We start from the raw sequence: 26639 nt of genomic DNA, 5'->3' as shown, positions 1-26639 counted from the left end.
TGGATCTTTAGAGAATGGAAAAAGGGCTGAGTTTTCTGTGTCTGGTTAGCTGCCAAGAAAAGATTAATAATTCCCTGAATATCTCCCACAGATGTACTCTAAAAAACAAAACTTACTGTTAACTTATTTACAGATATTTTAGAATATAGTTGTATGGAAAACACTATGCAAAACAAAATATTACTTAGAATACTTGGTTATATAAGTTCTTTTAAAATTTATCTTGGAAGTATTTTGCCTGCATATATCGCCTGATCAATATATTTGCTTAATCCTTTGTGTAATTGAGAAAGATGATGCGTCTTTCCCAGTCAATGTGTGAGGTTTATACTCTCATTCCTGCTGAAGTAGATGCGCGTTATTTTAAAAAAAGAGCTTAATTGCTCGGAGACCATCCTCTTCTTTATCAGGCTATGAACCTGCTTACTGACCCCTAAATTACTGACGCTCGCAGACGAGGTGAGTGGGACAGTAGGGATGTCGGAACGAAAGGGATGTTCCGCCAACCTGGCCGGGTCTCCTCCCCGGCCGCTCCCACCGCCGGCGGCGTCGAGGGCGGCGTCGCGGCCTAGCACGGGGCGGCCTTGGCGAGAGACAGCGAGCGTCGCCGGTGCCGGTCAGACTGCTCCGGAAGGCACAGGCAAAGCCCACGGTGCCGGCTCCCGCTCAGGAAGGAACAGCGCCGTGACAGGACAGGTTACCGACACCCCCAACGCGCTTTGCAGAACCCCCGAAGCCCGCCGGGCCGGGCTGGACCAAACCGGGCCGCGCCGGGCCGCGCCGAGCCGAGCCGCCCGGCAGCGCGGAACCCCGCCGGCGCGGAACGAACTCCTCTTCCACCAGCGGGGGCTGCCGGGCCCGCGCACAGCCCGGCTCCCCGGGCGGCGCGTACCGGCGGCGGGCAGGGGCGTGGCCAGAGGCAGGCCCCGCCCCTCCCCTCCCCGCGCTCCCGGCACTGCGGTCCCGCGGGAGGCCCGCGCGCCCCGCCCCTTGCCCGGCCCCGCGCGCGGCCAATCCGGCGGCGCCCTGTTGGCTGTGCCCGGCTCCCGCAGCACGACCCAAGATGGCGGCGCGCGCGCAGCGGGGCGGCCGCGCGGCGGCGGTGGCGGCGGCCCTCCTCGCCGGCGCGCTGCTCGCCCTCGGCCAGGCGGCGGTGGCGGCGGCGGAGGGCGCGGCGGCGGCCTCGCCGCACCGGCGCTTTGAGTACAAGTACAGCTTCAAGGGGCCGCACCTGGTGCAGGCGGATGGGACGGTGCCATTCTGGGCGCACACGGGCAGTAAGTGCCGGCGGGGCCGCGGTACCGGCCCCGGTCCTGATCCCGATCCCGGCCCCGGTCCCGGCCGCGCGGAGGGCGCCGGCGGGGCCGGGCCGCTGCGGGACGGGCCGGCGCCGGCTGCCGGGGGGAGGGAGCCCTTCGCCCGGCCCGTTCCGCCGGCGGCGCTCGGCGGGGCTGGGCAGCGGCAGAGCCCCTGTGCGGCGGCGGCGGGCGGGGGGCGCTCGGCGTGGCGCCCCGGGCCGCCCCCGCCCTCTCCGGTAAGCGGCGGCGCCGTCGCCGGAGCCGGTTGCTCGGCGCGGTGCGAAACCCGCTTTCTGGGGAGTGATGATGTGTCACTGCTGCTGCGGTGACGGGCGGCCCGCGGCGCCCGGAGCGGCGGCCGCTCTCTGCGCAGCCGGGAGTCCCGTTATGTTTCCTGGCGCGAGAGCTTTAACCTGAAATCCGGCCTCGGCGGGTACGGCTTTACTGAACGTGGTTTAGGCACCTTGGTGTTGTTTGCGGTGCGGCTTAAGGACCTGGTTGTGCTCCCAGAGGCGACGTCGCCTAAACGCCAGGGAGCTCTTCTCCACCTCTTCCTTGCAAAATATATTGATTCTGGACACAAAGCTTTGTTATAGCTTCTCTGCAGTAATTTCTGCTCTGCTTTAATTTTTTGACAGAATTTAATTTAGTTTGGTTAGCTCATGGGCATAGATAGGAAGTTTGGGCTCTGAAAATTTTTTGACATTAAGCTACAAGTGACAGGCAAGAACTGTCCATAGATTAGCTGTCCTTCCCCCCCCCCACCCCATCAGATGATCCCCCAAATAAATGTTATTTAATACAAGTGAATGAATGTATCAAAACTTATGCCCCGTTATTCTTTTGACCTGCTAAACTGGGAACTAGAGCATTGCATCTGTTTTAAAAAGCAAGAGGAAAAATCGGTGATTTCTGCAAAAATCATGTGGGACACTTATGGCAGGAAACTGAACTTTTTTTTTTGTTTGTTTGTTTTTTGTTTTTCACTAAGTATGGTACTTTAACAGCAAGACCAATGTTCTATTTAAGTTGTACGTTTTAGTCCCATATGGCAGGTGAATAAGTCCTCTGTAAAACAGTAGTAATTAAGTTGTTAAAAATAAGATATGCTTTTTTTTTAATTCTCAACTCTTTGAATTCTCTATTATAAAGTTATTTTGAAAACAGTTCTCTAGCTGAGGACACCAGGAGATTTTGTGAATTTAGAGGGTTAATTAGTTGACTAGTTGAGCAATCACCATACATGTTATCTTGAATATTCAGTGTTGGTTTCTCTCCTTTCTAGATGCCATACCAAGTGCAGATCAGATTCGTATAACAACATCTTTGAAAAGCCAAAGAGGATCAGTATGGACAAAGAACAAATCAATATTTGAATACTGGGAAATTGAAGTGACGTTTCGAGTTACGGGAAGAGGCCGCATTGGAGCTGATGGACTGGTATTAAGAATTTGATATAGCTTAAAAAATAAGCACACTATAAAAAAGTGAATCTTAACTTATGACTCTTACTTGTTTTCTATAAATAGGCAATCTGGTTTACAGAAGAACAAGGCTTGGAAGGTCCTGTTTTTGGGGCAGCTGATAAATGGAATGGTGTTGGAATTTTCTTTGATTCTTTTGACAATGATGGAAAGGTTAGTTGGAAGCAAACTCTTCTTGCAAAGATTGTAAATGAATTTCTTGCCTGTTTTTTGTACTTGCAGCTTTGTGGAAAAATACGATGTCTTTTTTTTTTTTTTTAAACCTTTTTTCCCCTCTTTCACTTAGAGATAAGTTAAAATATGTCATCTTGCAGAATGTGAACTAGACTTCTTTTTCATGCAGACTTTTTTTTTTTTTTTAATTGGTTCAAGTTTGAAAGTTAAAGCCTAGCACATAAATGAATCTCCACTGTATATTGGTTCATCTGTTAGGTTTGAAGGGGAAATAGCTTTGACATGTGTACAAGCTGAAATTTGGAATGTCCATGCACAGTCTGAAATGTTGTTAGATCTGAAGGCTTATGCTTTGGAAGAGGCATATTGCATCAATATATGTCACTGTGGAAATACACATTTCTGTGTCTTCAGGGATACTCTTTTTCTTGGAACAAATCTGTCTTCAGCAGTTCTGCAACAAAAATTTTGTAGCAGATGGGATGAAAGTTGCTGTTTTTTTTTTTTTTTTCCTCCTGAATCTTAAATTCAGTAACTTGGTGGTAGTTACCCACTTTGGATTTTTAATTTTCCAACCATCCAAAATGATCCTGGGTAACTTTAATGATATGTAGTTGGTCTGTTTTGCTTTTTCTGTACTTCTTTGACTTGCTTTTGGATGTTTCAGCTGTATTTTTGTAGGTGTACAAGTTTTCTTTTTACAGTTTGTTTTCAATATACAGCAAACTTCCTATGTAAAAGTTTAAAAACTGAAGGGGACTTTTGTTTCTGCCCTTAAAGGCAAGGCATAGAATTGGAACACTGCTCAACTTACAAAAACTTATCTCCCCCGCGTGCCCGCCCCCCCCCCCCCGACTTGTGGCATGAATATGGACCCTGGCTGAAGATGGTCTATTAAAAGTTGCATGTGGACAGTGCTGTTTGCCAAAGCTTTGATAGCACTGGGACTCCTCTCATGGCAAGTTTAGTCAGTGTGGTGTGAAACGCTTTTTTTTGAAAGTGATGATGTGTCACTTCTAGGCAAAACAAAAGTCTGTCTCATGCCTGTATTAGTTCTGACATGTATTAAAAAGTCTTACAAGCTCCAATATTTAAATGACCGCTTGTTACTTTCTTCAGTCCTAGTATGGAGAAATTCTTCTTGCTACTGTTTTCAGTATATTCAGTGGAAGATGTCTGAGGCTCTAACTGGTCCTCAGCCTAATACACAGCATCCAGAAGTGGACTTCATGCAGTACCACCAACTTAAAGCACCCTGTTATGATGTTGGTTTAAAAACTACAAAGCTTTTTTTTCCCCTCCTTCCAAAGCTGTATATTGTACTAGAGTTGAATTCATTATTTCTCTGTATTTATTTCTCTGGTGACAGTTTTTATTTAAAAAAAAAAAAGTCTTAATATTTTTCATAGTTCTGAACAGCTGAAGTTGCAAGAACCACACTAAATCTCTCAAGGATTTATAGCACATATCCTTTCTGTGATCTTCTGGAGGCAAAAAATTTGAGAACTCGTTCTCTGCTTTGAATTCTGTAGTTGCTTTCAAGATCTTGTATATGTTTTCACTGTTCAAATCTTCCTTCCAGACATGATCCACAACTGAAACTGGGCTTCCCATTGACAATCAGTATTGAATACTTCTTGTTAGTAGCTGTGTACTATGCTCTGAGAGAGATTAATGATTTGAAATTGAACTGTTTGTATACACCTGGTGCAAAATATGCAGATATGCTCTAATTTAATTCAATATTGCTATTGTTAAACTGAAAGAAACAGTAAGAAGGTGACATTTAAAGTATTACCGTGGCACTGAGCAGGTAGTACTGATATTGAAGCTAACTCTGAAGTCCGTGTCTGAGAAGTAGTAACGCTGGTGTATATCTGTATATCAGAGTACTGTTCTCTCATGTTGTCAAAATCTATATGATGAAGGTACATGGTTTGGTTGTCGTGTTTCTCAGAGCATTAAAGAAAAAAAGTTTACCCCGCACCCCAAACACTGTGAATTCAGAATGACGTTGTTTCTTGAATTCTTGAAGTGAGTCTTGTTTCTTTTCTTAAGAGTTTGCCATCTCTCCAGTGGAACAATATATTTCTCTGGGAGACGATGACTTTAAGTTTTGAAGGGGGAGGGAACATTACTTCTGAAACCTGTGTTCCTGTAGAATCTGGGGTTTGTTGCCTAAATGCTTGGAGGCAACCAGATGTGAATCTATTCTCTCATTATCATGTTAGCTTGTTCTCACCTTCTAGCAACTTAAACAACCTGGGATATATTCAGCAGAGCTTGTTTAGTTCCTCAGGGTTTTGTAATGACTGTGGCGAGGACAGCAGAGTGCCAACACACTGTCTGTTCATCTGTTTCTCCCAGTGACGTGTAATCAAAGTCAGATGTACTAACTCCTCCATTAATTTTAAGATCTAGGTCTTCACTGGATATGAATTTCTTCTAATTATGGTTTTAATATTTATGTATTTGTCAAGTGATGGTAATTAGTAGTATATCTGTGAACTTAATTTGTTTTTCGCCCTTAACTGTACAAAGAATGTAGCCATCTCTTGCAAAACACACAGCCTGACACAGAGCTATTTCAGTCCTTTTACTTTCTGTGCATCAAGACTATATAGGAATAAAACACCTGTAGTGTTTCTGTAGCCCAATGTCTTTATATGCTGTAATGACAGAAAGGCTATCAGTGATTTTGCATATCATTTCACTTCTTTTTTTTCTTTTTTAATAGAAAAACAATCCTGGCGTGATTGTTGTAGGCAACAATGGAAAACTTCTGTATGACCATCAGAAGTAAGTTTCTTTTCAATGTTAGCTTGATGGTGGATATTTGATTTGGATGGTGAAATGTTATGGGAAACTCTAGGTGTTCTTCACACAAATAATAATAAAATTAGGTGATATGCTCCATGCATAGGAATATCAGTATTTAGTATGTACTGATGAGAAACTGCATTCTGAAAGCATAGATTTTCTTCTTCAAGGAAAAATTGTAAAGGTTTCTTTTATATAAAATGTTGTTGTTGTTCATCTGCATTCTTTAAATTTGAGGTTTTATTTTAATTAAAGCGCTGTCTTGGTAGCAGCAGCACAGAAATGAGCAACTGATGGATATTTAAATGGTATGTGTTAACTTGGATAAATGGAGGTACAGATTTTTGGCCTTCTCGTTGCTTATTGGTATCCACACGCTGCTAATGACTACTGAGAATGACTGGCTGAAATCTGATTCCTTGTTAGTGAAATACATTTGTTTAATTTTGGCTCCTGATGATTTATTGAGAACAGCACAATTAACATCTCTTTGGACTCTCTGCGAAGAGTTGTTTCTAGCTTACTACTTTTGATCCCAGACCTGTAGAAAAGCTCAGTGCACTTGTGGGATAGCTTTTGCATTTTGAAGTTAGCATTGTGCTTCTTACTGATACCTTGATGCTTTTTGTCTTAGCTGATAAGTCATAAGATGTAGATTTATGCAAGTTGTCGTCTCTCATAGTGATGGTTCCACACAAGCACTGGCATCCTGTCAGAGGGACTTTCGTAACAAGCCCTATCCTGTCCGAGCAAAGATTACATATTACCAAAAAACATTGACTGTAAGTACTCTTGAAATAACATAATAACTCATGTCTCTCAACTTTTTAAGTGTGCGATTGTTGTAACTCTTTCAAAACCCCAAATAACCCCATATGTTAATTGCAGTATTTTTGAAAATGTTGAGCTTAGCAGCAGAAGTTGGAGCAAAATGCGGTATATTCAAATACTGGACAAATTCTTTTAGCTATACTAGTGCATCTGTAGTTTCCTGAGCTGTTTTGGCAGGTATTGCTGATCTTTTGATTTTTTTGATCTTTTGATGTTACTTACAGGTCAGTCCTGCTAGTGTACCCATATATCCTTAGACCCTTCTGTTGCTGTTGACTGCCTTAGAGAGGTGTCCTAAAGCCAGCATCTGTTCCTAAGCTTCCAAGTGGTTGAGCAGCCCCTGAACTAGAACAGTATTTTTCATGCTGGTCTGAGAGTTGCTGAGGCTTTGTCAGCTGATTGTAAGAGGCTTCTGAAATGTGACTAAGAAAGCAAAACTTATTGGCAGTAGATTTAAATTTGCTGTTTGAGGCTTCCCACCTCCAAGAAATACCAGGGCTTTGAACACTGGAAAACATGGAAAACCACTGGTGTAGGGGAGTGCCCAAGACTTCTTAAAAACTGTTCAGATTGTTGTGAATGCTGTCCAGAAAAGGACAGAAAAATACGTGGTGCTGGATTGAGACAGCTAGAAAATGAAATGTTTCTTTTCTGGCTTCTGATATCTGCTGAAAACATGCTATTCATAGGTATTAGCCAATTAAAACACACATCTGACATTTTGTAGTAAAAGTTTCTCTAAAAGTAAACATGAGGGCTTCTAAGAGAAGATGGACCTTGTACTATGTTGTAATGGTCTAGGCTGTTTGTTACTTGTGAATGAAAATAAAATTTGAGACTCAGGTTCTTTTTTTTTTTTTTTTTTTTTTTTTTTTTTTTTTTTTTGCATATATGCCTTGTCCTTGATGCTTTATCTAGGAACTTGTGACCCAAACGGTGCTGGTAACCTTAGCAGTTCTGTGATGCATCTGTGGAGGAAGAGAGAATCTGTCTAAGCTTAGAGTCAAAGTAAGAAGTGACTCTACTAGATTAGACCAAATATCTGTTGGCCAGTATCCTATACAAATGCATCCCTGACAGGCTGGCCTTCAGTGATCTGCGAGTCAGGGATTTCTTGAACCAGAGTTGATAGTATTAGATTAGTTTTCCACACATGAATTTGTTTTGCTGCTGCTTATAACTGAAAAGAATTCCTTTGTATACATCTCTGAATTTTATACAGTATGTGCTCTTAAGTGAAGAATAGAAAATGTTGAGTTTTGTTCATGTTAAACTTTGAAATAGGCCTTTTTTCTTTTCTTCTTTTTAAGGCAAGCTTATGTATTTTATTTTTAAAAAGTGCATTTCTGAAAATAAATAATTCTTGGTTTCTAGCATTGACTGCTAGGCTGCCCAATAAGTTGTATTTTTGGCCATTGCTGTAAGTGGACAAAGCAATTAACACAAATGGATTTATGCAGTAAAAATTATATGCATTTTTCTTTCCAGGTGTTAATTAACAATGGCTTTACTCCAGATAAAGATGACTATGAATTTTGTGCAAAAGTGGAAGATATGGTGTTACCATCACAAGGATATTTTGGAATATCTGCAGCCACAGGGGGACTTGCAGGTAACATAGCTCCTCACTGAATTTGTTTGGGTGCTGCATTAGGTTAGCTACAAAACAAATGAGGAGATGCATACATCTAAAGTTTTTAGTAAAATACTGTTTAGCAACTGATGTTTAAAATTTCAGTGAACCTTGTTGTCAGTGGTAAGACGTTTGATGTGGAATAATGTTACTGGCTTAAGAGCAAAAACCTGGGCCACCCTGACAGTAAATGTTTGGCATAGATAAAATGAATTACTGACTTCTTTCTACTACCTGACAAACTACTGTCCAAACTGCAGAGCCATCATTGTGATGCTGTTACATGTGTTATGTTTTGCATGTGAGCCTTAAACTAATTTAAATCACTTAAGAGCTTTGGGGCAGAACTAACTGTGGAGATCAATTTTCTAGGTGGGGGAAAATGTTCAGAATTGGGCCAAACTGTGTTGAGATTTGCGAAGCTTGCAAAAGAGCTTTTTTACTGCTAGTGTTGATCCATTATACTGATTTTGGTCCACAATGGAGTAACTAACCTTACCCATTCCCAGAATACTGATATGCTCAGGCCTTTTCCTGGCCAGGGCAAAAATACTTTGTTTGTCTGGACAGAGACGTTGTGCGGTCTCGTTCCCTACTGCCTAAACTTTTGAGAGGACTTTGGGAAGATGCTATTGGCTGAAGATCCTTTGCAAGTACAGGCTTGACTTGGGAATTTGAAGGGAATGAATAAAAGTAATATTTTTAACTTGCAGCAGTATGAATTAACAAGTTATTCAATGTGTTGTGTGTGTTAATACAGATGACCATGATGTCCTGTCTTTCCTGACCTTCCAGCTGACTGAACCTGGCAAGGAAGTAGTAAGTATCTTTACGTGTAATCAGTAAAATATGTTACTGTGTATTTTTTTATATGTAGCACCATATTATGGCATTTCTTCTGAAATCATACTTAGCCTCACTGTTTTTTGTTTTTTTTTTTTCTTTGCATGTAGTTGTGCTGTCATCTATTCTGGAAAAAATAGACTAATACTGTAGTGTTTCAGTAGTATTTTAGTTTTATATTTTCAAGATTAGAATTCTTGAAACAACACTGAACCAAGAAAACAAATCCTGTTTAAATTAAAACAAAATATGCAAAGAAAACAAACTAAAAGTATACTTTTATAAAGTATATTTTGGAAAATTAATCTGTTTTGCTTTCAGCTTCCTATTCCTCTAGAACAATTATGTACTGCTAAACAGCAACTATCCTTGTAAAACTTCATTTCTTTATGATCACAGAAAGTGATGCATCAGGAAAAAGCTATGGGTCTCCATGGAAACTTCTGATTCCTCAATTCAGCTTAATATCAGTGTGCTCCACTAATGTGATATTTCTCTTTGAATCTGAAATCTAGACAGTCTTGCTGGAGAATGAGTCATATAGGAGTCTTTGAGAGCTTTAATGACTGATAGTAATAAAAATCTCTTTTTCCTTTTGATAACTTCTTAAAGCCTACACCAGATGCAGAAATTCCTCAAAAAGATAAAGAGAAGTATCAAGAAGAGTTTGAACATTTTCAGCAAGAATTGGATAAAAAGAAAGAGGAATTTCAAAAGGAACATCCTGATGTGCAAGGACAGCCAGGCAAGTTGTTTGAGCAGTTTTTCAGTTGTCAAGGAAAACCTGTGTTTTCCAGGGTACTCCAAACTAGGGCCTGATACTGTGAAATGCTGATCTTGCTAAGATCCTGTTGATGTCATTTACCTTATTTAAAAATCTTTGGTCTTTTGCAAAGTGCTTTCTGAAATACAATGCTCCTTTGTCATGAAACAAATTGAAAACAAATGAAAAAAACTTAATGAGAATGATGAGGGATCTGTACGGGACAGTGGGAGGGAGAGGTTATGTAGCCCTTTGTAAAGTGGTGATTAAGGGAGCGTGGCTTTTTTGGTTATTTGAAGATGTATTTGAAAGCTAATCTTATTGGTCTGCTGTTTCTTATTTTTGTGGATTGAATTAGCCATATTTAAATGCACACTTATAAGGAGCATACTTTAGGCATCTAGACCTGAAATTTCAGGTTGTCAGAATTAGTTTTTGTAGTTAAAGTGGTAAGTTATGACTGTTCTTTCCTGCATTGTTTCTTGTCTCGCTTTAGAGGTTCTACACCATTCTAACTTCATCTGTGTTGGAAATACTGTCCTGCTGAGATATTGTCCAGCCTTGCTTTGTTAATAAGTAATTGTCTTTTTGCCACAAAGTCTTTTGGGCTTTTCTTTCTCATGTTGTTGAAGCTGGGAAAGAACTCACTCAAAATGTACAAAGTCAGCTCTTTGTCTCAGGCTACTTTTTAAAAAGTTTCTGTCACTTAATACCTACAGATCTATTCTGAGAGACACTTGATGTTAATAGGATATTAGCTTATGCAAAGATAGCTGTCTCCTAATAATAACAGCATCTCACCTCATTTTATGTTGCATGTTATCTGAATATTAGAATAGGAACTCTGTAACGTGGAGTCTGGGTTTGAATGTGTGTGGTTTTGTCCGTTAAGTTGCTCTAATCCCATTTTGGTATCCTTAGCCTTGACAGTGGTGATAAACAGCCACTGCAGAAGTAGTACATTAACTTCCTGGAAAAAGTATATCTGTGTGGAAACCTTAAGATACAAGAAAAATCACAAAATGCAACATATGAGGAATGCATTTATAATATGTGTGTGTGTATATATATATATAATATGTGTGTGTGTATATATATATATAATATGTGTGTGTGTATATATATATAATATGTGTGTGTGTATGTATGTGTGTGTGTATATATATATATATAAAAAAAATAAAATAAAGAATTACCTGTTCTTTTTTTTTTCTTATCAGCGGATGGTTTTTTTGAAACTGTGAGTGATCGTGAACTGAGGCAAATCTTTGAAGGACAGAATCGGATTCATCTTGAAATCAAACAGCTTAATAGACAATTGGATATGATTCTGGATGAGCAGAGGAGATATGTCTCTGCAGTGACAGATGAGATCGCCAAAAGAGGAGCTGGTGTTCCAGATCATCAAGGACAGGTGAATTCCAAAAATATACCATGGTTGAGAGCTCAACGTAATTTCAAAAGCATTATCAATTGCCTTTCCCAAGATATGTTGATCTTTACTACTTCCCCCCCACCCAGATTTCTCAGCAAGAGATTGATACAGTTGTGAAGACTCAAGAAGAGGTCCTTAGACAAGTGAATGAAATGAGGTAAACACTTTCTGAATATTAAGGCCTTATTTTGCATCTTGCATTATTTTCTACCTTTTTAATCCCATTTAGTATTTCACTAGGAGAGTTTTGACAAACTTGAAATGTCTGTGTGTCAGTTCCTTAGTGGCGACTGTCTGCATACATTCAAGTTTGGTATTTAAAAAAAAAAAAAAAGTGTGTGTGTGCGTGTATATGTGTGTGCATGTATACAATTTGCATCATTTATCATGCGATCCACCCTCAACAAGTAGGTACAGAGTCTCTAGGGACAGTCAGTTTCTGTAGAACTGCTGGTGTAATAACATGCTACCTCATGGAAAATTTCTCCTCTGATTTTGGAGCATTGTTAACAATGTGAACATAAATGCTGTCAACTTGTAGCCAGTAAACTTTAAATAAATAAATAAAAATACTGTATTGGAGTATCTTGTCCATATACCCTATCTATTCTTTTGATATAATGATAACACAAAAACACTCCTATGAAGTTATTTATTGTAAATAAGGCCACACAAACTTCTTAAGGCCTGTAGGTAATTCTGAGAAGTAGTTCTGCCCAAATAAAAATGTCTGCACAGGTAATAGAGTTGTTTGAGATTTACTGATGCACTTATATATATGTGTGTGTACTTAAGTATCCTTTTTTAAGGAGAAAGTTCTCTTCTTTCCTCCATCTAGACACATAAATAAACTGGTTTTTGGCTTTGTTTTTTTTCCTATTTTTGCTACAGCTGCCTAAAGCACACACATTTATTATGTTCCATGGTGGTCTGTCACTGTTATTGATTTGTATACCACAGAAACTATTTGTGGTTGTTCTGTGTTAATAGCCAAGTCTCTTAAAATTCCCAGATCTGCACAAGCGTTGCAGAGGTCTTATTTCCATTGTCCATCAAACTGTGTGTGTAATTAAAATAACAACAAAAAACCTGCCCCACAGTTCACCAGCAGGAGTAGGGATAGGCCTTAAGAGAACGTTGTCTGTTAAAGGCATTTGGAAACAAGGGCCAGATCTGGAAAAAAAAAAAAAAAAGAAAGGTTGAAATCATTAGAAAAACCTGACTGAACTGCCAGGCTCAAAGGGTTGTAATCATCAGCAGAAAATCCAGTTGGAGGCCAGTCACTAGTGATGTCCCCCAGGAGCCAATACGGTTTAGCATCTTCCTTAGTGACCTAGATGGTGGGATCAAGTGTACCCTCAGCAAGTTAACAGACTATACAAAACTGGGCAGAGAGGTTGGTGCACCAGACGACTGTGTTGCCATTCATAGGGGTGACCTTGACAGGCTGGAGAAATGGGCGCAGAGGAACCTCATGAAGTTCAGCAAGTGCAGAGTTCTGCACCTAGGGAGGAATAACCCCTTGAACCAGTACAGGTTGGGAGCCGACTAGCTGGAGAGCAGCTTTGCAGGAAAGGACGTGGGGGTCCTGGTGGGCAGCAGGTTGGACGTGGGTCAGCAATGTTCTCTTGCGGTAAAGAAGGCCAACAGCATTTTGTGCCCAGTACTGGGCTCCCAATACAAGAAAGCCATGGACATGCTGGAGTGAGTCCAGCGAAGGGCCACAAAGATGCTTAAGGGATGGGAGCATTTGTCATGGGCTGAGGGAGCTGGGTTTGTTCAGCCCGGAGAGGAGGAGGTGCAGGGGGGATCTCAGCAATGGGTATAACTATGTGAAGGCGGGGAGAGGGTGAAGGAGACTGAGCCGGACTCTTGTCAGTGATGTCCAGTGACAGAATGATAGGCAATGGGCACAAATCGAAATATAGAAACTTCCGCTTAGCCATAAGAAAACTTTTTTATTGTGGGAGCGGTTGAACCCTGGAGTAGGTTGCCCAGAGGCTGTGGAGTCTCCATCCTTGGATGTACTGAAAAACCTGACTATGACTAAAAATTCCTTGGTTTGTTAGATCATAAGAGAAATTGTCTTATGGCACTTGCACAATAAAAATATTATACAGAAAAGAGCACTCTAATATTAAATTACTTTCATTTACATTGTCTAGTGAAGGCAAGCTGCCTTTTTTTTTTCTTTCTTTCTTTCCATGTGCCATTGTATTGTGTAGGCTCTTTTACTAATATTGTCCTGATTTCTTGTAGGGTAGATTAAAAACAGTAAAATGTTTTAAAATTGTACTGTGATGGGAGTACCTGTCCTTTACATAAGTGCTGCATGCTCTCATTTTACTATTTAGGAATAATTTTTGTTGTTCTAAGAGTGAATATTTTATGGTCTAAATTTATTTGCGAAGACTGTGTCTATCAACTGATACATCAATATTTTTTGCTGCAGGTAATCACATTAAAGGAGATTGACAGTTACAGACCTGGTTCCTTGCCTAGATGGATTCAGTTGTGTGACAGTCTTATGTAACTTGTTGGAATCTAATTGTACTAGATTAAGACCGTCATATTCCTTTGTCAGAGGACTTTTTTTTGCCAGTTAACTCACAGGAAACTTCTCTATCCGTAGGGACACTTGTAAGTGTCTAAGCGCTTAATAGTTTTGATTTTTAAGATGCAGTTATTTCAAAATGATTGTTTCAGAGATATGTTGCACGTTTTCAAACTAAGTTACCACTTGATGCACAGATCTTAACCTTGTAGGCTGTGTACTGGTAAAATGTATGAACCTCAGAAAATTCCTGTGTTTGAAAGGAAGGTTTGTATACTGCATCGGGAATGTTTTACAGTTGTTCTTTTTAGCTGAAATTTCTTTAAATTGCTTTAACCCTTTATTTACAGTAGTTCAAACATTCATTATCTTTGGTTTAAGAAAAAGGAGAAAAAAATTCCTGTAACTTCATGTTGTAGTGTATAAGCAATTATGTTTTGTTTTTTTCCCCAGTATTAGTTCAAAGGCAGCTTCTTGTGATTCCTTTAAGTAGGTCAGGTTTTTGTAGAATGAAGATTAGAGTGCTTCCGTTTTTTGCACTTGTTCTTCCAGGAAAGCTCTTATGTTAATATTCTTGACAAATCTTTATACCTAGCAAGCAAATTAGATTTTCTTGTTAACATTGGCAGTCTGCCCTTTTAGCGAGTACTTATTAGGTATGAGTTTGCGTAACATCATCTTAATATTTTTCTTAGATTAAAGAAACATTTTATTTATAGATAGAAACGAACAGCCCGCTGTTGCCCTGTTGGGCATCCCGGAGGAAAAGGACTTACTAAGTAATTTTCCTGTCAAGATTTGTGGATTTCTTAATCATCTGATTACAGAGGAATCTCGCACGTTTATACAGTAGAAACTAACTGCATGATATTGTTTATGTAAAAGTAACATAAATTAAAATTGATATAGACCATGTCTATTTAGGGAAGTTATTTTGCTCTTAACAACAAAAGTGGATCAGTCTGGGGGAAGGTGGGTGTGCAGATTTTGCTTTGTTGCATAGGAGGTGGTATTAGAAGGAGGGGGAAGTACAAAATCAGAGTCCTATGATTGTGCTCTAGTGCTGAAGATTGTGGGGAAAATAAACAACGTCATGGATGTGGATGGACATAATTGCTATCAGTGTTTTATTAGACAGTGGTCCTGATGGTGGCTGGATACAGATTGCATGGGTTATTTAACCCCCCCCCCCCAAAAAAACAAACAAACAAACAACCCCCAAACCTCTTAGAGTGAAAACTTTCTTCTAAAACAGGTTATTACAACCCTAACTCAAAGTACAGGTAAATATTAAGTAATTGACTTCAAATAATCTATACAATGAAAATAAAAATAAAATTCCTGGATGAAGTATATGCTAATTTAATTCAGCATAGTTATTTGGGTTTTTTTGCATTCATTTTGCATGTATAAATGCTACTGATCCAAAACCAGAACTGTCGAATGAGAGAAGGTAGGAGAGCTGCTTTGACAAGTTTGGTTTGCAGTGGCCTGCAGAAGCAGACAAGTGTTTTTTTGGTAATTCTGCAACATTAAAAACAAACTTAATGAGCTAAATACTGAAAGTTTTGCAGAAATTCATGGCTAACTGTCTGGCCTACAGTGCAGTACATTATCTGTAATTACTGGAAACGTAACTGTGGAAAGTAGTATGTGCTGGGAATGGGATTGAGCTTTCATAAATATGAGAGGAAAAGGTGAGTTCCTGGATCTTTTTGTTCTGAAAGTGAGGAGAGCTTTCTTTGTTATGTAGGAAATACGCAGAATAGTGGAAGTGTAGTATGTTAAATTGATTTGTTTGTCTGTGTGCGATTTCCATGAGAAAAATTAGTAATCTTCAGGTTGAAGAAAAGTTTATCGTTAATCCAACATTTAGCAGGGACTGTAATTAATAAGTTTACTGAAGTGGTATATCTGCAACCTGGTAGAATTGTAAAGTGTAGGTCAATTCAGTGTGTAGCTCTGATTTAGTATGAAGCTGCTTCAGGTAATTTGAACAGGCTGCATAGTTGTCACAATGGAGAGACAGCTGCAGTGAAACTAATCTAACAGCATATCTATGCCTTGCAGTCCCTACTTCTAGAGAGCTGACACAGTGTCTTTTAATATATATAGGACCATCATAGTTTGTTGTTTTTCTTTTTTCCTGTTTTTTTTTTCTAAATGAAATTGAGTTGAAATTTAATGGCATGAAGAGCAGCTGATGCAAAGCTTAAAGATGGATGCACCTTTATGAAGATTATTTGTTAGCATTTAAGTTTTGATGTTTAACTTGCAGTTTTCACAATGAATATGAGCCAGTTAAAAATTCAATAATATAATTTTATGTAACACTCTTATAAATATGATTATGTATTGCTGTTCCGGTGACCCAAAAAGTTGTGTTCAAGCCAGGTTACCTTTGTTTAAGTGAAAGTTAAATTGCTGATCAGCAAGGCCTTTACCTTGAAGGTATCAAAGTAAGCTCTCATCTGAACAAAACGTAAAATTTTAAGTAAATTAAAAAGAAATCCAAAGACATACATTTTGATTGTTTATTCCGTTAATAACAAAGAGATTAACATTCACATGATAAGTATTTTAGCTGTAGTGTAATCCTCTTTGCAGCTAAAAAGAGTCATCATAGGAGCAAAAAATTATGTAAACATATTGATTAGAGATTAAATGTTTTCCCCCATTGATTATTTTAGCTCAAGCAAAATTAGTTATGGAGCCTCAACTTTTTATGGATTTAATTTGATTTGTTGTAGCAGCAAAATGAATACATGTGAAGACAGTATTAAGTATTATGACAATGCAAAAGGGAAATGAGTTTCTCAGATAAATGGCAATCATGACACGAGGATGTATCTAAATCTTTTCTTATCCCTAAAGCCTCCTCTTCATTTCTTACATGACTGATTTCTTTTTTTTTTGAACAGCTTTTAGTTTTCTTAAAAGATTTCATTATGCTGTGTTTATCCTAAAGCCTTGGCCATAGCCTCAGATTCAGAGCACTTGTTTTAGACTTCCTCAAACAGTCAGGCAAAGCAGTGGTCTAGTAACAGAATATTTGCCAGATATTGCTTTCAGCATGACTTTGGGATATAGTGCCCTGTACAAATTGAACTCTGTGTGGAATTAAATTTAAAAAAATACCTTAGTTGGTTAAGGAAGCGTTTCTTCATAGGTGTTCTTGGAAGATAAGAAATGTGTCCTACCTTTTGGGAGAACTACGTGCTTCAGATGAATTCTAATGGGCTAAAATGTGTCCAGAATAAATGCTGTTTATGAAAAACCGTTCTGTGCTGAAAGATGTCTTGTTGTCCTGTTTCAGAAGTTCTGTGGCTGACATGCTGAGGTTGGTCAGTGGAGCTCAACATCCTGGCTCTGCTGCAGGAGTCTATGAAACAACTCAGCACTTCAATGACATCAAAGAACACCTTCATGTAGTAAAGAGGGACATTGAACATTTAGTACAACGAAATATGGTAATTTATGTGCTGTTAGGGTGAAGTGTGACTGTAGTACTTCTTTATTTGGCCGTTAGTAAAGGCTGAGATGAGGCAGCTTGCAATTTACTGAGCTATTAATCCTTCATTAAGCTGCTTCACTAAAACTGTTCTGCCTTGACCTAACATCACAATCTATCTTGATGAGAAGTTTTGCACAAAGAGCATGATTTTTTAGTCTAATATCCTGTGGAAACGAGGTCAAGCAGTTAGGCTTTCTAGGTGCTCTTTTGTGCTTGTCCTGCTACCTAGCAGTTCTTGAACCTGTTGGCCAGTTGTTATCAAAAGTTGCAGAAATGTAGGGTTTTCTATTATAATTTAAATTCCTATGCATTTTGTAAAAATAAATGAGTAGTTGGGGAATACAAACCTGCTTAATGAATGAAAAGCTGCAGCATAAGTTAACTTACATTAGACACTGAAAAACCTTTACAGAGGAGACTCTCTAAGCATCTGCACAGAAGGGAGAGCTTTAATCGGGGGGAACCCAGCCTCTGCTGAGGGTGTCTTGAGTATGAAAGATAGATGTTCACACGTTCAGTAGCCCTTTAGCCTAGTGTAATTAGCAGTTAGACTGAAATTGTTTATGGTGATCACATACAAGCTTTTTAATTTCTGGGATAATTTACCATTAATAATAATTTAGTAATTTATAATTTTAAGATTTATTCTTTCTCCTATAACCCCTGGATTAACATCAGTCAGTTTATCTGAGAAATATAAAGGTGAAGGGGGAAGCGAGGCGGGGAGTTATATCATGACTTTCTCACAAAGTAGTTGTCACTTTTCCCTCTGCATTTTTTGCTTGTGTTCTAATTCTAGATCACGTTGCAAAGATCTTTTTTGTTTCTTAAATAGAAATCTTTTGATGACATCTATCTTGTTTGCTCTTTTCTCAAATAATGTTTCTCTTGTTTTTCTAGCCATCTAATGAGAAATCAAAGTGTCCAGACTTGCCACCGTTTCCATCGTGTTTATCTACAATGCACTTCTTCATATTTGTAGCAGTACAAACAGTGTTATTCATTGGCTATATCATGTATAGGTAAGTATGTTTTTCTTTGAAGACAATGGGAGAAATTATTTTGGAAGTTCTGCGTTGAAATGCTATGATTATGTTAATGTTCTTTAAAACAGTCATTCAAATTGGAAGAGACCTTGGGTGGTCTATATTCCAACCTTCTGCTCAAAGCAGGGTCAACACTGAATTCGGACCAAGTTGCTTAAGGCTTACATTAGTCAGGTTTGAAAACCTCCAAAGATGGAGAATCCACCACCTCTCCAGACCCCTCTTGCAATGTTTAATTATCATAATGGATTTTTTTTTTTTTAATTTTCCTGTATATCCAGTGGGAATCTGTTTCACTGGATATACACTGTTTTGCTTTGACTGTTGTCTCTCATTCTCATAACATGCATCTCTAAAAAGCCTGTCTCTGTCTCCTCAATAACCTCCTTGTGGGTTTTGGAAAGCTGCTGTTAGTTTGGAGGGGGGCAGGAGGGTGCAAAAGCCTTTTCTTGTCCAAGCTGAACAACCCCAGATCCCTCATCCTCTCCTCTTGAGGCATGTGCTTTAGTCCCTTACCATCCTTGTGGTCCTCTGCTGGATTGCTGAAGTTTATTAACAGGTTAACAAAATCTGATGTAATCTGGGATTTGAGTTCTTTTTGCTGTATGTAGTTACAAACTATTTATCCCATCTGACAACACAAATGCAAATTCGTCAGTGAACTTTTCATGTGATACATATCCTATGGTTCTCAGCTGCAGTGTAGGTTCAAACCCCATGGAGGTATGTTAATGGAATATTGAGGAAAATGTATGAAGTTTCTTAATGTCAGGTGTGCGAGGAGTGTAGGAGAGGGGTGAAGGTTTGTTGCTAGTGTCTGGGGGTTTTAAACAAAACCTAATTGGGTTGAATGTTGGCTTTATTCTCTTCCTCCTCACTGTAATATCATTATGTTCAAATTAAAACCGTGGTGGTGGGGAACTCTTGAGGATAAGCATCCATTTGTTTGGTGGTCTTCCTTCCCCCTGACCTCCAACAGAATAAGGAGTAGGGACCAAAGCAGCTGCAGAAGGCAGTAAGGCTTACAGTCCTCTGCAAAGAAAACACTGTTGCCTTTGTGGAAAGATGAGTAGTGTTAACTTAAGAGGACAGTTGCTGATAGCATTGACTGTTACTGTGTCTCTGCTTCTCTGCAAGGCGAGAGAGTGCATTTTCTATGTATTGGTCAACTGGAAAGATGGCTTCCAAGATAAATGAGGATCTGGTCCCCTTCAGTTCTTTCTGGTGCCCGTGTGATTATATCGTTTTTGTATGGTTGAGCCATGGTATTTGTATCAGTTAAGAAAATGAATACATTCTTTGTCAAAGAGAAAAGGAAATCCCATTTCCAGGCAATTTCTCTGGCTGCTTAGTTGCATATGTTTCCTTTCTGTCATGATCTTTAGGCAAATCAGATGCTGAGGAGCTTTAGAAAACAAGAAAAAAATTGTATGCTCTTTCAGTTTCTGGCATCTATCCAGCATGTTTTGTTTCCATGCGTCTGATGCAAAGTTGAAACTGTAGTCATGCTTCCAATGCTTTTGTGAATGAAGAATACAATACAGTATTTTTGTGACGTGATTTATATTTGGTTTCCCTAAATCTCTGGGGAAGAGGAGCAGAATCTTTTATCTCAAAATAAAAAAAATATTTCTTTACTTAAACCAGTCACCTAGTTTTCTACTTTAAGTACTTCATGAATTCTCTTCTGCTTTTTCTTTCAGGAGTCAACAAGAAGCAGCAGCCAAAAAGTTCTTTTGATGACTTGTTCCTTTTGTGTGTACATATCAGCAGTATGTATGCACAGAAAATCATACAGTTCTGTAAATGAGGGAAATTTTAGTGTTTGATATACTTCAATATTGTAAATTATTGCATTTTGTTAAACAAAATGAGTTATTGTTTAAACCATTAATACTAAAGTTAAAAACAGACTGGGGAGCAGTGGAGCAAATACTAGGTAGGGGAAGGCTGTGAACCTTATCTAGGTCTATGTTTTCAGCTAAGTTTCTGATAAATACTGGAAGATAAACATGGTATTCCTCTGGGTTTGTTAAAATTCAAGAAGAGGGAATTGAAACACAAAGATTTGGTGGTTGTCGATAATAAAGATTGCAAACTGATGATGCGTGCAGAAAGCCTACCCCTAAGTATCCTGACATATCTTTCTTTTCTTTTCTTTTTTTTTTTTTTTTTTTTAATGAACCACACTTCTCTATTTTGGGGGAAAAATGTTATTACAAATGTTTCATTTCTTTGTCATTTGGATTTAATGGTTTTAGAATGATTTAGTAAATTCTAACTTCATGAAATGTAGATTTACAAACACTTTTTAATACATGGACACAAAGACAGGCTTTTAACAGTCTGACTATTGGTATCTGGTATAGAAAGCAAACAATGCAGAATAAGCAAACAAAGGTTTATCTCCCTGTTTTGGGTTTTCTTTTTAGGCAGTGAGAGAAAACACTGAAGTAGTCTCTTTGCGTATATTGTGGGATTGATTTCTTTTTTGTAGTTTCAAGTCTGTCTTTAATTTTGTTTAGAGATTTGTAGAAACTTTTCAGCAAAGATAACATTAGTTTACACCTCTTCAGATCTGATTTTGTTAAGGGCATATTTAGTCTGGGAATGAGCTTTATTTTTATAAAGCTGTCTTGTGTCTTTCTTGAATCAAATACGGATGCTTTGATTTAAAATCTTGAAGCAGCAAGTATTCTAAACTACAAATGTTGAGTGATACCCATTTCTTCACAAGCTGTTGCTTCAGACATGCTTGTTAATCCAGGAGCTGTTGCAGAGCCAGTATTGTGCATCAATTCCTGGTTTAATATCAAGGGCATAAGACTGAACACTTGTTTTTGATACTACTTATCATGTGAAATTTGCTTCAGGAAAGAAACAAAGCAGCCTAAATTGGGAATGTGAAAGGGATTCATTTTGCCTTGTTTACATATCTGTGGTAACTTTGTTCTTGAGATGCTTGTTTGTAGAGTTGGGATAGAATTTTTAAATTCTATAAAATGCACAAACGCATTGGAATATTTCACTTTAATTACAAGTCTCTTTATCTGAAAACCTGCAAAAACTGTCTAGAATCTAACATACGACTTCTCCTTTGGAGTGCAATACATGTTGCCAAATTCACTGTAATGAAGAACACTTTAGTATTGTGCCTGATAATTCGGAGAAATGATAAATCTATGCAATACATTTTGTTACTTAAATTACAGAATGTTCAGAAAGTGGGTGTCTGTGCTATACCGATAAAATGATACTACCTACACACCTATCTATATAGCTACAGTATGTAGTACACTGTAAGTGGTATAGCTTAATAAATTCATTTCTGAATTTTAGAAGATTTTGTTTGCTGTACTAATTGGAGAAACTACTGCCTCAAGCTAATCTTGCTGAATAATTAGGGTAAGCCAATAAAAGAACTCTTCAGAGAACCACAATAACATATGGGAATTTATTCATTCAGTTCTTCTCACACCAGCAAATATTTACAGGTGCCTTGAATCTAAGCTATTGCAACCCTGACTCTGTTCACTAAACTTAGTATCTTGTCTTAAATTGCCCTGAAAATGTACAGTGTTGTTCCTTTCAATCCCTAGCTTTCCTACATCGGTGCGACACCTAAACAGAACTCCCTCTCCCAGAGCAGGCTTTGCAGGACCTCCTATATGGAAAGGCTGGCGACTGTATTCTGAAAAGCAGGTCTGTGTAGCTGGCATAATGAGGAACAGCTCTTAAGTACAAGTTGGAGAAAGGATGTGTTTCTCTTTACTGTGAATTTTTCCAACTATAACTTGGTTTTAAAAAGCTGAAGCAGACCAAGCTGTTGTGTCTTGTGTTAGGAAGAAGAGAAGGCTGGGGGTGGTGTCTAGGGACAAACTTGCACCTACAGTTTCATTTTCAGTATGGCACTGAGCTACTGTGTTTATGCTACTAATAGGTCAGATCTGTCTCCCGTGTGTAACTGGGAAACTTTTGCATTAGGGAGCAGAAGGTCTAAAGCGTAACAACTGAAAAGTGATACTTTGCTTCATGCCTGGTTTAGGTCACATTCATCTCTCCTTGGAACTTCCATAATTGCCTTTCACCATTCGCTGGAGCAAATGAAAACTCCTAATTATCTAGCCCAAACTTTGTCCTATCTGTTCTTGAAGTGGTTGCAACAAATTCAGACTTTAAGACTATTTGTCAGTCAGAATAGCCTCCAGTTATGGCTACTAGAAACTTCTTTCAACACTTTCATTTTGTCAGCGTGTTTCATTTTGTCAAGTAAAATTTCAGGACTAGAAGACAACTTGGAATCCACTTTGACAATATGGAGAACAAGTCTAGCAGTATTGAACTGTGGATGATAAGTAGCAAATATTATTTGGCAGTGACAAGAGAATCCCTTTGTACGGGTCAGAGTCTATTAAGTAAATTGTCACACCTGAATCTTTTAAGCAAAATCCACAATCATGTTTGTAAATTCCTGGTTTCCTGTTTGAGGAAAATTTGACTTGTATCAATGCATCAATTACTGTAACAACCAGGACTGTCTACTGTGTTTAGAACTTCAAACAGCTGACATTTCCATATGTTTGTTTCTGACTAATGTAACTTGACAGTTGGAGTTCAAAGATAACATTATTTGAATAAAGATACATATTTTCGGTAAACTTCTTTTCTTTTGATTTGATACATGTCAATGAAGTCCTTGTGCTCTTACGTTGTATTTCAAGCATTCTTTACCCTTTGTTGTTGTTCAGAGAGTTTGAAAGCTTTTGAGATGTGGGTTCAGTCCTGCCTGATACTGGAGAGTTAAAGGCGTTCAGAGACCGAGACTCCACCTGTGTTATGAGACAGATGACTACCCTTGGCTAAAAAGCTACACTGAATCCAGCGTCGGTTCATTCTGTGTGAAGGGCTTGCATTCCCTTTATGCAGGAGAACTGGAGTTTAGAAGAGTAGCTCTAGCCAAAGAGTAACGGATTCACTCAAAAGCTTTGTGTTAAAAGAGTATCAGACTTGCCTTGAGTATGGGACATTCAAGGCCATGTTTAAAGTAAAATGTGAACTTCTAAGTCTCAATTGCAAATTGAATTGCTTCTTGACTGCTTTGACTATACAAAGTACCTTTTTTTTTTTTTTTTTTTTTTAGCTGAGTATTGCCTACATGTCTGTAGCTCTTTCTCCAGATTCCCCAAACAGCCCTCATCTGGGTGCTCAGGTCGTGTTCACCCAAAACAATGCAGCCTGTGTCTCCTTGTTTGCTGTTGTTTTGTCCAGTAAACTGTATGTGTTTACAGGAAGAGCAGAGAACTCCCTGCTGGCCGTCATTTGCCCCAGCCAGGAGCAAATCCCCTGAGAGGTGGAGGACCTATTCAACTGCATCCCTTCAGCTGAGAAAGCCCTAAAATGTCTGTTTCTCTCTGCATGAGTGGTGTAGTGATCAGATTATTATATAAAAGGTAACATCCTCTTCTAGAAGAGGGGAAAGGGGAGAGTCTTGGACCTTTTAAAGAATAGTTAAAGATACTTCTGAGGTGTGTGGTTGGAGTTGCTTCTGCTGTGACCCTGTTTTGGGAACATAGCTTACAGAGAAGGCTGGGTGTTTGAATGCTTTACTGTCTATAGCATTTTTATGCTGCTTTCTCTGTGAGCCTTTTTAGATTGCTCCTTGTGATTTGTCTATTTGGGGGCTCTGAATTGCATTCTGAGCTTAGAGATGCCTCTGTTCTTTGGCTGTAGAACTCAGGGGGTTTTTTTGTTTTGTTTTGTTTTGTTTTTACCTTTCACGTTGCCCAGTTCCATTAGATAAAAACATGAATTGAGCCTTTAATTTCTGTTTCATTTAAGTTAGAGGGAGAGGATATTGATTTAAAGCAGAGGAAGTGGTATCACCACCACTTAATAAGCAGCTTCTTGTGTATTCTCATTAGCCTGTGATCCCTATAATCAATAAAAAGTAGTAGGTGGTTTGTAACTTTAATATAGGCGGTAGTTAAAGTACTCGCAGAAACTGGAATTATTCTGGAGGTACCCATCCTTGTTGGCATCCACGGTAGGTGCTTAAAACTAGATACTTTAGATACTCTTAGCAATTGGTTTATCAGTCTAAGCCTTTGTATGTGATTTGTATGCACAGATTTGTGATAAGTATCTAAACCTACAGTGAAGTGAGCAATTCACTTGCTGGCTACATCGTGTCTTCCAAAGTTTCATAAGTAGTCTCTGAATTTGTGTTTCTTGGCAGTTTCCAGTGCAGATAAGGCAAATAACTTTAAAAGCACTTTTGGTTGTCTTTTGTTTCCAAGTCTAACACTGGAAAGCCTTTTGCTGTTAGGTAGGTTCGTGAGACCTGTCCCATGGCTGGAGGGCAGGGTCTTTCAGGTTCTCAGCAATCACTTTCCAAGCCTTGTGCCAGTTTTCAGCTTTCTTGCCTTCTTGGTCTCTTGTTCTGTGAAAATATCTATTGTGGCTTTCCCCCCCTTTCTCATTTAGGCAGAAGGTGGTGTCAGCAACATTTCTATAGTGATAAAAGTCTACAGTTAAGACTTGCATCCAAAGTTAGGGAAGATTCTCCTCAGTAAAGAGCAGTAGTTCAAAGACTAACATTAGAAGACAGCATTAGAAGACTTAATCAGGTGGCCCTCAAAGCAGAGACAAAGTACTTAGAATCGAAAATTAATATTTATCTAATTTTCAATTTCTCTTATAGCACATCTTTCTGTGGTGTCCATCATTGCTGCTGAGCTGATGTGCATCTTAGGATCAGTGCATAAGCAGTGCCAAAATATTACTTAGCCTGTCCATTCAATGGCTTTTGCAAGCTGCTGAAAACCTTTTTATGATCTATACATGGCTCATGCACTATTTCTTGGCCCCTTCTGTGCTAGGTACTTGGGTAAGATACAGCTTTGCTGGAGCTGAAGCGGATTGAGAAGATGAGCCTCCAGCCTCTCCTGATGCCCACATTGCCAGTTTCTTTTGCTAGCTTTGTGTAAACAGTGGTGAGAAGGTAGGCAAGACTGAAGTTTATACCCAGAGTTGTGAAGCTCCCTTTCTCTAGCCACCATCTATCTCTAGAGATGCCCAAACTGACCAAATGCCTTCTCTCCTCACTTAGGATTTTATATCTCCTGCTCTTGAGATCCACTGTGCTCTGAGCAGCTTGGGGCCTGTCACCTTTGTAAATCAGGCTGTAGTTTGGGCAACAGACACTTTTTTATGGGCTGGCTCTTGGTGGAATTTTCAACTCTAATGATCTGCTAGAAATAACTCTTTGTTGTTGCTTTTTCCATTTAAAATGCAGCCGCATAAGGGAGAGGGGTCATGTGGTCTTGTTCTTGATCATGGGGTTGTCACTATTGCTCAGTAGTCAGAGCGCTCTTCAAAAGTCTGGCCTCCTTCTGAAAGAGGCGCTAGGTTAAGCCAGTTTGCAGGAGTTTTCAAGCACTAGCAAAGTGAGCAAGGTCTCAGTTTTAGCAGAAGGCAAAGGGGGTGTACGGTAGAGCTGTCACTGCTTGTCCACATTGTCTCCAGTCCGGTAGGTTGCTAAATGGTACGCTTGCACCATTTTCCCAGCGTCGGACAGCATTGAGCAGGTGGTAACAGCTACAGAACGACACCGTGATAGCATAGGTCGTATCACCTTCTGCTGGAGCAAGCATGCCTGCGCAGCTCCAGGTGATCTGCCATAGCCCCGCAGCGCTGGCTAGTTGTTAGCTCTTGAACAAACACGGCCTCCTCTAAAACTCGGAAGGATGGGAAATAAGGGACACTGTGAGTCATTCTGTCCCTTCAGTGCCTCGGAGAGGCAGCAAACTGAACCAGGGAAGTCTTCGGGCATAGCACAGAATTGGATTGACTATTGCCAGGTCCACTTTGAAGCAAATCTTCTCCTGAGTTAGGAGCTGTGATACCTTATCAGTACATGTGTATAAACTAAATGCTTTATTTTTAGTTTACAAACTGCCAGGAGATCACAAGTTTTACTTGTTTCGTGCATGCAGCTTCAGGGTAAGGCATACTCATGTTTACCATTCTCTGCTCAAACTGGGATTAACTGTCTGACCTGTATGATCCCGGTTCTGTTAGCATGTTAGACGACTAGATTTTTGGTAATCAAGGTCAAAGTTGGTCAGATGTAAAAAGCTGATTCTTCCCCCAAGTTCTTGCTACTTATACATAGTTATGATAGTGCATAGTGATTATGAAATCAATTTTGATTTAAAAAAAAATGCTTTCTAGTAGTAGTTCTAT

General features: G+C 39.3%; 1 protein-coding gene across 1 annotated transcript; it reads left to right on the top strand.

Moving 5' to 3' along the window:
- Positions 1-1063: 1063 nt before the first annotated feature.
- On the top strand, positions 1064-23053 carry LMAN1 (lectin, mannose binding 1). Its single transcript, XM_067315556.1, has 13 exons — positions 1064-1277; positions 2584-2738; positions 2828-2935; positions 5694-5755; positions 6459-6558; positions 8096-8219; positions 9001-9059; positions 9696-9828; positions 11067-11260; positions 11368-11438; positions 17152-17305; positions 18250-18371; positions 20099-23053. Exons 1-13 carry the CDS (start codon positions 1064-1066, stop codon positions 20133-20135), a joined length of 1533 nt encoding a protein of 510 aa, XP_067171657.1. The 3' UTR covers positions 20136-23053.
- Positions 23054-26639: the final 3586 nt, after the last annotated feature.

Source organism: Apteryx mantelli, chromosome Z (genome assembly GCF_036417845.1).
Source record: "Apteryx mantelli isolate bAptMan1 chromosome Z, bAptMan1.hap1, whole genome shotgun sequence".
NCBI lineage: Eukaryota > Metazoa > Chordata > Aves > Apterygiformes > Apterygidae > Apteryx > Apteryx mantelli.
This window is presented reverse-complemented; position numbering and strand designations above follow the sequence as displayed.

Coding starts and splice junctions, on each gene's coding strand:
- LMAN1 (XM_067315556.1), top strand. CDS start 1,064: ATGGCGGCGCGCGCGCAGCGGGGCGGCCGCGCGGCGGCGGTGGCGGCG. Junction 11,261..11,367: donor TTCCAGATCATCAAGGACAG/GTGAATTCCAAA, acceptor CCCCCCACCCAG/ATTTCTCAGCAAGAGATTGA. Junction 11,439..17,151: donor AGACAAGTGAATGAAATGAG/GTAAACACTTTC, acceptor GTCCTGTTTCAG/AAGTTCTGTGGCTGACATGC.